Source organism: Mixophyes fleayi, chromosome 6 (genome assembly GCF_038048845.1).
Source record: "Mixophyes fleayi isolate aMixFle1 chromosome 6, aMixFle1.hap1, whole genome shotgun sequence".
Taxonomy (NCBI): Eukaryota; Metazoa; Chordata; class Amphibia; order Anura; family Limnodynastidae; genus Mixophyes; species Mixophyes fleayi.
The window spans coordinates 31,916,875-31,933,478 of record NC_134407.1 but is presented as its reverse complement, the minus strand read 5'-3'; the positions used below and the strand labels follow the sequence as shown (position 1 = coordinate 31,933,478).

Here is a 16,604-nt window from a genome sequence, read left to right as displayed (position 1 = left end):
CAATTCGCCGGAGCGTCACATATGTTCAAGCACTCCTGACTTTCAGGACATCTACCACCACAGTGTAGTATACAAACAATGCAGTGTGTACACAAACAGTTCAGTCTTGGCCTACACCTTACATTGGGCACAACATTCACCAAAAATTGGTATTGTCCCTACTAGAATCACAACATTTCACACACTGTGCTGCTCTCTCCTACCTGTTCTTCTCACTTTCTCCACCTGTGGCTGCTGGTTTCTTTAGTTGTGGCTTGTCCGGATCCAGGAATGTTGAAGGACCTATTTTGAAAAAAAAATGGCTACATTTAGAAAATTACAGCCAGCCCCGGCGTTAAATCAATAGCACCCACAATTAATAATTAGGCCTTCCTCCAGCCCCAACATTAAAATAATACTATTCACATTTAATAAATAAACTTCCTGCAAACAGCCCCAGCAGTACCTATTTCTTGCAACCATCACTGCCATTAAATAATTCAGTCACATTTAATAAATAGACCTCATTCTCCCTAAACTCACCCCAACATTCAATAGCCCCCAAAACTTTTTTCTCCTCTGTTCCTCTCTCCTTTTTTTCCTCCACTGTTCCTCTTTCCCACTTTTTTTCCTCCTCTGTTCCTCTTTCCCACTATTTTTTCCTCCACTCTTCCTCTTTCCTACTTTTTTTTCTCATCTGTTCCTCTCTCCTTTTTTTCCTCCACTGTTCCTCTTTCCCACATTTTTTTCTCCTCTGTTCCTCTCTCCTTTTTTTTCTCCTCTGTTCCTCTTTCCCACTATTTTTTCCTCCACTCTTCCTCTTTCCTACTTTTTTTTCTCCTCTGTTCCTCTCTCCTTTTTTTTCTCCTCTGTTCCTCTTTCCCACTTTTTTTCCTCATCTGTTCCTCTTTCCCACTTTTTTTTCTCCTCTGTTCCTCTTTCCCACTATTTTTTCCTCCACTCTTCCTCTTTCCTACTTTTTTTCTCATCTGTTCCTCTCTCCCACTTTTTTTCCCTCCTCTGTTCCTCTTTCCCACTTTTTTTCCTCCTTTGTTCCTCTCTCCCACTTTTTTTTCCTCCTCTGTTCCTCTTTCCCACTTTTTTTTCTCCTCTGTTCCTCTCTCCTTTTTTTTCTCCTCTGTTCCTCTTTCCCACTTTTTTTTTAATTCCTCTGTGGCTCTCTGCTTTTTTTCCCTCCTCTGTTTTTCTCTCCCCTTTCTTTATAGTACTGTCCATCTCTGTTTTCCTCCCCTTGCCTCTCCGTTTCTTTACTTACCTTTTGTCAACTTCTTTCCTTTCTTTTCTTCTCTTCTGTCAACTTCTTCCATTTCTTTTCTTCTATCTCCTCTTCTGTCTTCTTTCTTCATGCTGGCTGCGGCGCTCCTCACTGACTGACAGGCGTGACTTGATGACGTCACGCCCGGCAGTCAGTGTGAATGGAGAAGAGGAGAGGAGGGACACGGCGCCGCGCGATCACGTGAGTATCGTTTTTTTTCTTTTTCTTTTTTTCTTCCAGCTCCCCCCACCAACGAATAACCCCCCCCTCCCCCCCCGCGGGAAAAAAAATAAAAATAAATAAAAATCGCAAAAAAGAAAATTATAAAAAAAAAAAAAAAAAATTTAATTAGCGGAGAGGGCCCGGCCCGGGCCCCCTGGCATGGCCGGGCCCGGGTAAAATGTACCCGCTCCCCCCCCCTCTCGGCGGCCCTGTTCATAGTACTAGTAGCAATACGCCAACAATACCTTTCTCTAGGCAAATAATTACAGTGCACCAAGCAAGCTCTGCCCTTGACTTAGAAACGGATGCACTATACATTATAATGTGCTTTTAAAGGCATTGTACATTATAATGAGATTTCAAATATATGTGGTCTAATTACACCTGGCAGATTGTATCTAAGAGTAGAGCATATTGAACAATAATGGAACGAAAAATGCCTCACTATGATCTTCTATTATTCTGTGACATATATAATATATTCTGTAGCCTTAACCCTTTCATCACCAGACACATTTTTCAAATTTTTGCCCAGTCAAAAGGAATAATATTTTAATTAAAAAAAAAAAAATAGACTCTAAGGGGGGTATTCAATTGTTGCTGTTAACGCTCTCAAACGAGCGCTCTAAAAATATTAGCGTTAATACGGTAATCACTCGCTAAATTTCATCTCGCAGCTGAGCTGCGAGATGAAATTCAGCGAGTAAACTACCGTATTAACGGTATTTACGCGCATATTACCGTATAAACTGTAATATTTTTCGAGCGCTCGTTTTTTTTTGTTTTAGTGCGATAAAAGCAACAATTGAATACCCCCCTAAGATTTAATTTGCCGCGTTGTTCACGCGGCCCACACATTATTACCGTTATAACAGTAATTTCTCCACAGATTTTTTCTCGCGGCTCATAGGGCTGCAAGCAAAAAACAGCAGAGAAATTAATGTTGTAACGGTAATAATGCGCAGCCATTACCGCAGTACAATAATGAGTGTCTGCAGGCAACAGTGAAGAATGGTTGAGGTTCCTTGCAATATTGGGGCTGCATTTCAGCAAATGGAGTTGGGGATTTGGTCAGGATTAATGGTGTCCTCAATGCTGAGAAACACAGGAAGGTACTTATCCATCATGCACTATCATCAGGGAGCTGTCTGATTGGCTACAAATTAATTCTGCACCAAGACAAGGACCCCAAACATACAGCCAATGTCATTAAGAACTATCTTCATCGTAAAGAAGAACAAGGAGTCCTGGAAGTGATGATCTGGCCTCACAGAGCCCTGATCTCAACATCATCGAGTCTGTCTGAGATTACATGAAGAGACAGAAGGATTTCAGCAAGCCTACATCCACAGAAGATCTGTGGTTAGTTCTGCAAGATGTTTGGAACAACCGCCCTGCCGAGTTCCTTCAAAAACTGTGTGCAAGTGTACCTAGAATAACTGATGCATTGATGCTGTTTTGAAGGCGAAGGGTGGTCACACCAAATATTGATTAGATTTAGATTTCTCTTCTGTTCATTCACTTTGCATTTTGTTAACTGATAAAAATTAAACTATTAACACTCCTATTTTTTAAAGCATTCCTCTCCACACCTGCCTAAAACTTTTGCACAGTACAGAATATATATATATATATATATATATATATATATATATATATATATATATATATATAAAAAAAAAAGTGAAAAGACAAACAGGCGCTTAGTGAACAATCAGAAATACCACGTAACAACGTGATTAGTAATTAATATATCACATACAGTAGGCAGCTCCGCTACAACATCAAATTGCAGATGTAACACCTAGATAGAAACGACAGATTATACTGTTAAGATACTTACCTCGGGTGATTATTGGGAAGTTCTGTTATTAGGGAAGTAGGATATATTGTATAGCTCCGCTAGTTTCCCTAGCTCGTATTGGGCTTTATTACATATTTAGTAGCCCTGTGGCTTATTGGCCTTGATTGGGTTTTTGTATTTTTTCTATATATGCATAAAGGGTTTTTTATGTATATACTTTTCTATTGGTTTTTGGTTCGCCCAGTTAACGTACTCCTCAATCTTTGGGCGGAGATGTACAAATATACTGCTGACCGTATGTTTAGTGTTTTTTTTTGTATTGTTATTGTAGTGCGTATGTATTAGTGTTTTGTATCACAATGTATTCCTGCTGGGCTCTTTGTCTGGTCTTTGTCCCGGAGCCTAGAGCGGAGGTGATGTCGTCTTCCGTAAACAGGAAGTGATGCGGATAGTTGTTGTGGGCGGAAGTACGGAAACGGAGCTCTTGCCCATACTCTCTGACATGTGATTTCCGGTGAGACGGCCACAGATTTGATTCGAGTGCTAATGTGGACTATAAAAGGATGAACTGTCCACCTATGAACATATATCCTTTTGATAAAGTCTCGTTTGAGACGAAACGCGTGAAGGAGGTTCTGAAGGAGGTCCTGTACTTTGGTGGAAGTGAAGGCGAGGAGGTTCCCGTGTGCCAGCTCCAGAGAGTTTTCTGAGGGGACCCCTGCAAGCGCTTTCTATACAGATAAGCCTGTTTTTATTGTACCCGATGTACGGGCATTTTATTGCTTTTTATGGATTTAGGCTGTAATTAAATTGGATTATATCCTATAATAAGCCTGTCTTTTATGCACATACTATTGACTCTATTTATATTGAGTCTAGCTGTGTAGTTTATGTATAAGAAGCTATTCAAATTCTGGGGGAATGTACCCTTGAGAGGCTAATCATTGTATTATCTTCTAAATTGGTTGTCTCTATCACGCACGCACTATACTTATTTTATCTATGTATTTGGAGTCTAAGCGTTAACCTCTTGTTAAAGAGGTGGAGCTCTTTGAAATCAGGTGTTGAAATACTGAGGGAATTAACCTCTGACAAACGAATCATCTTATTTTCTCAACCCTAGAGTGTCTGGATGTGACTCTTATTTTGATGGTATCACACTATATCTGGCGCTTCTCTTTTTGTGTCGTGTATATATATATATATATATATATATATATATATATATATATATATATATATATATATATATATATATATATATATATATATATATATACACACACACATATATATGTATTGTATATGGATAGTATAATGGTATATAAAATAATTAAATACAATTATTAAATTATTACCTTTAATGAAACCATCTCTTTCACTAATTCATCTAGCTGTTTAGTAATTTGCTGTGTGTTGGTATCAGGTCCCTCAGTGTCATTATCTCCAATGGATCCAGCCGTCTTTCTTTCATTCTAGAAGACAACATGTATAAAACAGTTATCAACAAATTAAAGCAAAAACCTGTTTTAAGTCTGCCTTGAAGGATTAGCTTGCAGCTATATATCATGAGACGGAACTGGAAAACAGATGCATACAGTATTTATCAGAAGGCAACAGGAGCGTCATTCCAGTATTGTTAGCAAACAATAGTTTGATGGGCTTCTAGATTGGTTATTAGTAGATGTAAAATTCAAATCCATGTGACATTATTGTAATTGATTATAAAATGAAACTTGAAAAGAATAGAGACAGAAGAGAGTTGAAAAGAATGGTCCGGTCATCATCCAAATGCATCGAGAATGACACATAGGATAGATCTATACTCCTGAGAACGTCCCAACAGGTGAAACGCGTAGGCCCATTTACAGGACACTATATTTCATTCTGCATGTCTTTGGGTGCTGACCGGACAATTCTCCTAAAAGCTATCACCTGATGTTGGCAGGAGTAGTAGGGAGTAAAGGACTTTTGGTTTCAGGCAAAGACAGTACATCTATATCATTCAGATAAGCTGGTATATTATCGCTAATGTATGTGTATTTTTCCTTCCTTATTAAAATTCTGTATATTACTACACTCTATATGGTTGCTTCCGATCTTTATTTCTCTGACTCCAAGGAACCAAACATCTACTAGAAATGAGGAATTTTGAAGATCTCAAGAGTAACACAGATAAGCATTGCTTTAATCTCATCTAAATATTGCATTTACAGTGCATGCTTTGTGCTAATATACTATACCATTTGGCTTCTCTGTTGTCTTCAGACCCCAGCAACTGATAAACAGTGGGTGCATGAAAAGACAGCCCCCATCTTGAATATTAAAAGGGAGTGTTTTATATCGTTGAATTTACACTAAACTTTGTTACATGTCACTTAAAATTGTTCTGTTCCAGTTTTAAGATTAGATCCAGTATTGCCTCACTCTAATTGAGTTAAAATGAAAACTAGTAACGTGCAGTGCATATCTTCTCCACTAATAGCAAACATAAAGCACAGCTAATAAACTTACCGCGCAGGATGCGTTCCAGTACGTGTCTGGATAAAGTGGATCGACTCTAAAGCACAGCAAACGAAGGCACTTCCCAGCTAAGTACAAACACTTTGCTTTCAGATCATTACAGCCACCCACTAGTGTCAGAGCACTTGTCAACTGAGAGAGAGCTGCCGAGGCCACAGTACGACCAAGTGATGTCCACTCCTGTAAGAAACAAAGCATCATTTATAATACACAAGAGAGGTTACAGTTATTAAATGTGCCAAGGTAATTTCTTATGAATATCCTACTATACTAATCTTAAGTAACATTAGTATATAAGATATATGGGACATGTTATCTGGATATATATGTGGTAAGCCCAAAGTAGAAAACAGTTTGTCTTTTGATACCTCACTCCTTTAGGCTGTAATCTCTTGTGGAAAGCGCCCTCTCATCAGTCCCAGACTGGACTTATAAGGCAGCCCCGGCACTTAAACCAAAATAGCCCAAATTTATCTATGGGACTAAAGCCCCAAAAAATTGGTGTCAAATGCAGAGCATCAATGAGCGCAACAGAGGCTATAATATTTAAAACCGGGCCTTAGGGGAAGATTCAAATGCTGGTGATTGAGCACATTGCCAGAAATTATCATAGGAATCTCCGCTTCTTTTACTTCGCACCTCTATTTCTGTCAGATCTCCGCCGCGCGGTGTCTCGCGGACGTTCCGGAGACTCCTCGCATCTAACTGAATCTCCCCCTAAGGCTGAGCAATATAATTTAACAAATGTTTGGCAGTATTAGTGAGCTGGCATGGACTCCAAGTTACACCAGTCCTGACAGATCGTCAGTCTGGACCTGACCCTCAGCTTCTGTTCCAGTTAAAGTATTGTTTTAATTTAATGTTTCATTTGTCTCCATTATTACACAGCACTGTTCAAAATGTCAGTTCTAAAAATAACAAATAATCATAAAGAATATTAAAAGTCACATTAGAGGTGACCATATAAAGGCACAAGGGATTGTGTTATTCTAAATACAGCTGACACATGGCAGGCTAGTGATGTCCCACTAAGTAATGGATGTGCAATGCTTGCAGGGACCCTCATGCTATTTTTCTTTTCTCAGCACTCTGGGTTTGTCTCAAGGACGCATAGTCCAGCGAGAGCCTGACACAATGTGTGAATTCCCCAGTGGCTGTTGACAGTAGCACATAGCACCAAAATGTTTACACCCTGGGCCAGCCAATAATATTGAAGTCAATAAAATGGTCTGGACCTGGATAACATATATTACATTGTATGGTGGAGAGAATGGGGGAAGGGGGCACTGAAGAGTGCTCTTGTAGCCAAACATGTGACTCCTCTTTGACAAAATAGTGACAAATTGACCTGGCCTGAGCCATGATAATCTACCTCAACCAACCTCTCTAAAACATTTCTAGTAATCTCAGTAAAAATAGTAACCACCGCACTAGGTATTCACATTCCCGATCTCAACTATCAGCGCCCCCATTAAGGCAATACCTATTATCGGGTGATGCACCCTATACATGTATGATTAGAGTGAATAGCAAAGAGAGCAAAAGAAAAAAAAACATGTTTAAATGGGGCACTCACTGAGTGCCCCATTCTTTTGTTCTCCTTGATATTCATTTCTAGTGATCTGGAGCACCTCTAATCATACTCCTATCCACATAAGTTTCCAGTCCAGTAAAGCATTTGTAAAGACAACACTGCTGACACTCATGTTATCTTTCATGCCACATTCTGTACACACCAGAGTTTATATGACTTTGTGGGATCCCATCTACACATGAGAAGACGATTACCTGATATAGCCCTGAGGCATCTCCTCATGTCAGGAGCCATAACTCACCTTTTATTGAGATACTAGGCCTCATTTAGAGTTGGAAATACATACATTTTTGTGATTACGTATTTCCATACTGTGCACTGTACAAAAAATGTGTCTGTCCTGAATTTTTGTGCATCGCAGATTTGCAGCACTTTATGCCTGGTGTAGAATTACATATTGACCCATCCAGGTGATAGTACTTCATTCATTAACATGGCAGCTATATTATAGCGTGACATGACTTATTTGGCATTTCCATTTGTGGGGGTCAAGAATAAAGAATCTTCGCCCTTGTGTACAATATTTGTATTTGTGTACAAATATAGTAATGCGACTTTAGCATTTGCTACTAACTACTCAAGCTGCATCTCTACACTAGAAATAGGCATAGGTATACACACTTGTATGTCTGACATAATACCACTGTTTATCTGTTTTACGTATCTTGAGATATGTCCATCTCAACATACACACTTGTAGTAAGCTTTTTTCTATGTACATCTTTTTCTGAATACATTCAGTGCACAAATCATCCAGCACTAAATGAGACCAATTATCATCATCAGCAGCAGCAGATATTTATATAGTACCACTAATTCCGCAGCGCTATACAGAGAACTCACTCACATCAGTCCCTGCCCCATTGAACTGATGTGAGTGTATTTCCTAACACATACACACGCAAGCGCGCACACACACACACACACACACACACACACACACACACACACGTCAATTTGATGCTAGCCAATTAACCTACCTGTATGTTTTTGGAGTGTGGGAGGAAACTGGAGCACCCGGAGGAAACCCACGCAAACACGGGGAGAACATACAAACTCCACACAGATAAGGCCATGGTCGGGAATGGAACTCATGACCCCAGCACTGTGAGGCAGAAGTGCTAACCACTGAGCCACCGTGCTATATATCTTCAACTATATAGTAGATATGGGAGAATGTACTTCCCTACTGTAAAATACAAGGACATCAGTTATTGCAGGGATTTAGGATTTTATTTTGGATAGTTTGAAAGAGACAATCTTGCCTATTAGAATATAAATTGTTAAGTAAGCATTTGAAACCACAATAAAGCGTGCATACCTGTTCAATAGAGTTATAATCAGGGGTAGCTCTCACAAATTCTTCTACAAAGACACGGAGCGCTCCTTTGCTTTTTTTCTCTTTTAGTTTCTTGCTCTCCTCAATGGTGACAAGCTGGATTATTTCCAATGAGAGGTCAGCAAAACCAAGCTTCATTTTCACAAGTTTTCTTTGTACTGGCAAACTAATACCCCCTGCCTGCAAAGCAAATTAAATCATGATGCACGGTAATCCACAATGTCTAAAGAAGGATGAACATGCTCTGCTACGAGCAGGAGGAAATAACTAACATATTTATGATGTAAAATAAGTTGAAAGCCATGGACTTGTATGGCGGTTATGAAAAATGATTATAAATTGTATAAACATGGCTTAGTGCTAATTTAGAATAGTGCGTTCAAATCTCGCATGAATCATGTAGTGCATATTTATTATATTGGTCATTATATGCTATCCACATTCTATCAAATAATATATTTTATATAGGCTTTAATGTAATTAGGGGCAAAGATCTAGTAGACCGTTGTCTATCATGGAATCCACAGGATTGTAGTGGGTGCCGTTCCACTTTTTATCTCATCACATTATTGATATATGCATGCTATACATGTAATATTTATGTATGAATGATATATAGGAATCCAGCCCTAATATAATTTACAAATGTCATCATCACCTACCCAGTCAAAATTATCTCCCCTGGTCAAAATCCTGTTTCATGAAAGGCGTCTTTCTACCACATCTTCGAATCCCCCACCAAAATCATATTTATTTTTAAATTATTGGGCCAAATTTCATTACTGATTATATGTAAGGGAATTTGTTTCATTTTATGATCTTATAGGGGTATACTATTTCATTAGCACTGGGGCATTAATTATTTTTTCCTGATGTGGCAACAATTAATATTTCCAAATGGGGACACCATTTAAAGTACATACTTGTGACACTAGAAGTGGCAGCATGCCAATGTGAGCTGCCCCCCCATAACATAATAATAATTTTTGCGCCTCTAAATAATAAATAATTATAACCCGTATAATTAAAAATTATATTGTCTCTCCTGTTATTATAAGAATGGCCAGTTAGCTCTAACATCATGCTTTTTTTCCAATTGAATCTCGGGCGAGTTTCTGTTTCTGTTGAATCTCGGGCCTCACGTCTGTTTTTATTGACATAATATAAGAGAGCCACAACACTGATGCCATTCCTTCCTCTAATCCCCGTCTTCTATTTCCCGATCCCATACTAACAAGACCCTCCTCTCCTCCCCCAGCATGCCTCTGTGGGCATTCATTTAGTTCATAACTGTTTTTCAAGCTTAATGAATGCCTATCTGATAGTTAATAGATCTGTGATATGTCAAGATGAATACTGATGAATGTCATAAGAAACTTCAACCAATGCTAAAACTGCAATTTAGTATGCCATTTGCAACCCCACCACTCCCCATTTTTTCTGTTAAATCAATAAACTTTATTTTTGAAAAAAATCAGACAGGAAAAGAAGAACACACTTAAGTCATTACTTCAAAATAAGGAACATAACAAAATACAGCAAGTGAAAGACAACTTAGGCTGGCGTAGACAGAACCTAAAAAAGTAATGGAAAGATTTTTCGGGTTAGACATCCTTTCTTTAGCCAATATATAAACAACAATAGATGAAAAGCTGACTGGGCTACTAAAATTGAGAAATTGACTGGAGGAAATATACAAAATTTTGACTTATTAAATACAGTGGGTCTGATTCATTAAGGAAAGTAAGGCAAAAAAATGAGTAAGATTTCTCCAGAACAAAACCATGTTACAATGTAAGGGGTGCAAATTAGATTATTATTTTGCATATAAGATAAATACTGGCTGTGTTTTCATGTAGCACATAAATACAGGATAGCTTTATTTGTACACTGAAATTTAAAGTTGATCTAGGATACGCCTACTATAAATCTGCCACCACATTTTAAATTTGCCTCCCCATCCAATGCAACCTGGTTTTGCCTAGGTGCAAAGTTACCCATCTTTTTGCTTTACTTTCCTTAATGAACCAGGCCCAGTATGGTTTATTTTTTCACTTCTGTTTAACAAAGGACGAAACATAGTGTGCCTTAATAACCCACACACAACATTAGATCCTATTGGTTGAATTCAGGAAGAAGCACATTTATGATTAAACTAGATTAAAACTGATAAAGCACATGGATAAGATGTTATCTACCCACATGTTCTGAAGGAGCTATGTACAGTTATAGACTAGATTATTCCTTATATTTACAGGACAGGCTCAGTACCACAAGACTGACGGAAGGCAAAAGTGGTCCCAATATCTAAAGTGGGAACAAAACTAGGAAATTACAGACCAGTGAGCCTAAAATATGTGGTGGGTAATATATTTAAAAGACTAATTAGACTGGAATCCTCTGCAAAGGGAGGCAGTAATTGCAAATTGACTGGATGGATTTAGAAATAGGTTGATGCTTTTTTTCTTACGAGAAGCAGTTAGGGTGATTGTTACGGATAATTAATCCGATTGTCATGTACTTTATACAGGGTATAGAAGAAATTGTTTCAACCCTGTGACAATAAACAGGCAGATAGTTCTGGGGGGGGGGGGGGTTTAATTTGTGTTCCTCTGGTTCAACAAGTCTAGAATTCATAAAAATATTAATTTAATAAATCTGTTTCTTTCTTTCAACCTAATTATCATTAATTAAGCAACCCTTTTAATTTTGAATGTAATAATTGAATTCCCCCACCTTGGGAACTGAAATTGACCACGTGCTGTAACATTATTGAGCTGCAGCACCTGCCACTGGCTATACATACGGTGGTGCTTTGCTATCAGTGGACATAGTCTTAGGACATGTATTATTTTAAAAACATATCAATAATAAAATGAATCAGTCTCTTGAAAATGACCTAATGGGTTTATGTTACCTACCTGAATCTGTGTAGGGTTGGACACTGTGGGCCTGATTCATGTCTAAATACAACTTTAAATAGAGCAAGCAACTTGAACGTAGTTCCAGCCATATTTAAACTAAAGCGCATCTCGAGATACGATTTGATGGGTGGAAGTACGCTCTGCCTAACCAATACTTGCTATAAGTAGACACGCACATCAGCTTAAAACTTTTATTTTATCAAAATTTAAAATAACAACTCTTAACAGTATAATCATTTATATAAATATTTATTTTAAAATGTATATATATTTTAATATTAATGACATAAATAAAGAAGATTTAAATGTGTGCTCATTCAATGGATTTCTATGGTATTTCTTAGTTGCAGACAGTTGTTCTGTGATAGCTACTGACAAATATGTGTATTTAATGCAAAGACTATGTCGTGTCAATCATCCCGATCAGTCGGCATTTACACCCGACCTGTAGTGGGTGAAAATGTTAAGCGTACTTCTGACAAACACAGGGCTTGAATGGGTCGCATCTGCATTGTAACACCCTTACTGCACATGGCCTAACGTAGTCCGTCCCTTCCCGCCCCCGTTTTGCCCCTTAAGTCGTAGACAGTTGTGTTAGTTGCCTACGGAGAGGAATTGTATGGAGTTACGCTCATTGGCGTGATGTCCGTTTCTGGGCACGTGCAGAGCTATTTCAAGAAAGATACACTACGCAAACGGACGATCGTCTGAACGTGAATTAGACCCTATGTAGCAGAGATACTACAACTCAAATGTAGCGTTTCAGAGCAATGGGAATTTATTTTCATTATTAAGAAGAAACAGATCTGAAACATATATTGTCATTATAGAGAGGGATGAATTCTCTTTGAGTTTCATTCTGCTAGAAGTTGGCGACTCGCTGCACAGCAGCCCCCAGTCTAAAGAGACTACAGATCCAAGGACCCCTCCTCCACCTGGGAGCACTGCATGGAAATTAAAATAAGAAACTCCTGTTATCCACTGACCTTTATCACTACAGCCACAGATGGCAAACACACAGGTATGAAAATAAAAACTGCTTGAAACCTGTGCAGAACATATATCAAAGACAAACTGATTCTATGCTCGTGTTTCAGTTTTTAGGGCTAGAAAAACAACAACACATGTTTCTGATCCTAATGTTACATGAGCATAATAAATAATTTAAATACAGGTACGGGAGACTGCATGCCGGTCAAGTTACTACTTTTATATCAACTCCTATTTAATGAGGAATAGTTTCACGTGAGTTTGCCATTTGTTTTCAGAGTGTCTGGGTTTATCTTGCAGACGCCACAGTTGATATCAATTTGTAGTCTTAAAAACATAACACTCAGTTATAAGCAGGATTATATATATTCTTTTTAAGATCTTTGGGGCATATTCAATTAGCTTTGCAGCCCACAATTATGCTTGGTTGCGCGTTTAAAGTGACAATACCATGGGGTGCGCATGGAAATCATACTTGCCAACTCTCCCTGAATGTCAGGGAGACTCCCTGAAATGAGCCAGTACAAGACGTGGTTGGCTTCGCCATCTCTGGCATGATGACACAGTTCAGAAATGTCCATGTATTGATGCCTATGGAAGTGGCCATTTTCATGGAGACCAAGATTTAATCATAGACTGACTGGTAAGACAACATGACTTCAGTAATGGAGACAGAAATGTAAAAGACACTTCAGTCTCTAGAGATTCATTAGCTGCTTTTCTTCAGTGCATAGTTGGCTAATCTCCCGTAATGTCCGGGAGACTCCTGCATTTCTGGGAGACCTCCCGGTCTCCCGGGAGAGCAGGGCAATCTCCCAGTTCTCGTCCCCGCAATAGATAAGTGGCGCGGCTTAATGATGTAAATATTGCGTCATCTTAGCCCCGCCTCCTGCTGTAATTGGCCAAAATTGTGACAAATCATTTAGGGGCGGGGCCAAAATGATGCAATTCGTCAAGCCCCACCCCCGCACGCCCTCCTCCCCCGGGATCACCCTGAAGCCAATGAGGAAAAGTTGGCAAGTATGATGGAAATCTGCAATGTTGCGGTAATGGGAATTATGCAGCTGCAAGTAATCTTGGACTGCAAAGCTAATTGAATATGCCCCTTTATGTTTTCAGAAGAAGAAATTAAACAACAAATACCAGTAATCAAGATTATAACAAGTGCATAAGCAGTTAAACAGGATACAGTTTGTAAGAGTTTTCTTTCCTCAGGATCCAAAGTCTCAGCCATTCCTATACATTATTTTACATCATACTTGCCAACTCTCCCGGAATGTCCGGGAGACTCCCGAAATTCGGGTAGGTCTCCCGGACTCCTGGGAGAGCAGGCAAGTATCCCGTAAACGGCAATTTGCTGTCAAAGTGACGCGATTCGCGTCATTTTGGCCTCGCCCCCGCGACTAAAAAGGGCATTTTGTCACGGGCCAAAATGCCGCGATTCACCGCACCCCGCCTCTCCCGTCCCCCTGCCCGGGATCTCCCGGAATGAAGTTTTTAAAAGGTTGGCAAGTATGTTTTACATCATCCCTCTGCTGATCAGAAAATGACTCATCCCTAATATCTGTAGTGAGTTTATAGCAGTGACTTCAGTGGTAACAGAATTCTCACATTGTAGAAATAGGTGGTGCTACAGGTTCCGTGGCGCCATGCAGTCGTCTTACAGAATATATACATATTCTTCTTACATTACATTAGTTCACAATATATGTCAGCATCTTACTTCCTTTAGTATAAAGGATAAGAACCGCTTGGCCCATCTAGTCTGCCTATATTTTAACCTATGGTAACCTCCAACCCTATTTGATCCTTATTTCTTTGTAAGGATATCCTTAGGTCTATCCCTTTGTATGTCATTAACATAAACATAACAAAGGACAATGCATAAAAAAACAAAACATTATAATGTTGTTTACCTCAGTATGGGAAGAACTTTCAATACGGTATTTTATTTGTTCTAAAATACTGATTGCTTGCTCTGCCATAATATAGGCATCCAAGTAGTAGCTGTGTTTACGTTCCTCATCTTCTACACTTCTTGCAAGGATCCTTTCAAAGAATAAAACAATGGAGATAAGAGACAAAAAAAACACATGTAGAGTAAAAATAAGCTAGCCAGAAAAAGAATGAGAAATAAATATATGAAACAGATTAATAAAACATCCCCACTCTCATTAAACCTATTGTATATGCATATAACCTCCCTGTAATACAGAATTCTATCGACAGCTCCAGTTAATATAGTCAAAAACAATTCTTATTATTAACTTAATTCTGAGTGTAAACTACAGACATCCTCGGTGATTCACAATACATATACACAATGATAAATATTACAGTTATACATACTGTATGCATGGAAAAGAGACAAAACATTTACACATCTATAATTACTGCTATACAATGCACCTGATGAGCAGGGTTCTAAAATGTACTGACAGCAAACATTAAAACACTCTATGCACTGCATTGCTGTATTATGGATTGGCTGAGCCAGTGCCCCAGACTTAATATTGCTTTCTGTGTTTGTCTGGTCTGCATTGCTCCAGAAGGAGGAGGGATGGAGCGGAGACACAGGGAAGATGCATAAGAGATTATTCATCTCTATGAAAAACATTAGACATTCTTCACATAATACAGGATGTCCTATTTTTTCATCTCCATGTTCCATTGTGGGTTACGTGAATAATAACATGTGCATGTGATGTGCGTTCTCTCAAAGAGACCACCGATCTCTCAGGTGCATGCATTTCAGTACACAGAATACATAACAGGTAGTTTAAAACCTCCTGTGTGCACTTAGCCTGATATTGGCCACACACGCAGAAATAATATCACTGATATTTGCACACAAAATGCCCAAAAACTATGGGAATGCCTTATAATGATCCAAATATAATTAAATGGATCAATTTTAGGGCTATCTGTTTTAGGTACTGGCTGGCTAATTGCGTGATCATCTGTGCAGGGCCATCTTAACAAAATTATGGGCCCCTGGGCAAAGCAGTGCACCGGGGGCCCCTAGATATAGATATAGATATATAGATGTATACAGATACAGATATAGATATAGATATAGATATATAGAGATAGAGATAGATAGATGTATTTGCTCAGTGACCATTGAAGGTTTTTTTTTTGCAGGTTTTTTTCTTTTGCAGGATTATTTATTCTCATTAAGAGCCGTGCCTATGGGGCCCCCTTGCCCGTGGGGCCCCCGGGCAGCTGCCCATCGTGCCCAATGGAAAAGATGGCCCTGCATCTGTGGACTGAACTAACAGACCCTCATGTGATATGGCAACTCAGCCCAAGAAATGTATGGCCAGTGTGGGCTAATTTGGCAACCCAAATTTGTAGTCGAATTTGAAACGGATCCACTATCACTCAGGCCTAGTGGCAGTATACACTGTGTGGACAGCTTTAGTCAGAAGTGAAGCAACTCACAGGCCATACGACTGGACAAATGTGTTTCTGAGTTAACAGGTAACTTCAGATAGAAATCCTATTCCAAGAAAAAGGAGTTATTTCATGAAATTGTAGTATACATCATAACGATTTTTTTCATTTTTGAGTGGCGTTACTCCTTAAAGATACAATTTCCTTTATATATTTGTGTATAACATAAATTACCGGAGAATATCTGAGTGTTCCATCATGAATTCAGCTCTGTACTCCTTGTGTCCATGCCGGATAAGATCAGCTTCAGTCTGACTCATCTTGTCACATATATCCAGCAGTAACATAATTATCTGAGAAGATGCAGTACTGCTGTGCATCAAGGATTGGGCATTTTTTAGAAGAACTGCAAATTTCCTGAAAAAAAAAAGTTTATAGTACTTTAATATTAGTAAGAGCTTTGCAAAGTTTCTGAATAGGTTTTATTTTGTGGGTTCTAGCTATGAGAACGCTTTACATCAGGCCTGGCCAACCAGGTGTTGTGAAACTACAAGTCC

The 16,604-nt window shown here is 38.8% G+C and overlaps 1 protein-coding gene across 1 annotated transcript in view; it reads right to left on the bottom strand.

The window, feature by feature from the left end:
• CFAP46 (cilia and flagella associated protein 46) overlaps nt 1–16,604 on the bottom strand; it is a 182,671-nt gene that overhangs the window by 59,588 nt on the left and 106,479 nt on the right. Inside the window, exons 38-42 of the mRNA XM_075178258.1 lie at nt 16,282–16,464; nt 14,568–14,700; nt 8,720–8,917; nt 5,796–5,984; nt 4,640–4,756 (exon numbers count right to left, since the gene is read on the bottom strand). Of these exons, the coding sequence (XP_075034359.1) occupies nt 4,640–4,756; nt 5,796–5,984; nt 8,720–8,917; nt 14,568–14,700; nt 16,282–16,464 (820 nt within the window). The remainder of the gene's footprint in view (nt 1–4,639; nt 4,757–5,795; nt 5,985–8,719; nt 8,918–14,567; nt 14,701–16,281; nt 16,465–16,604) is intronic.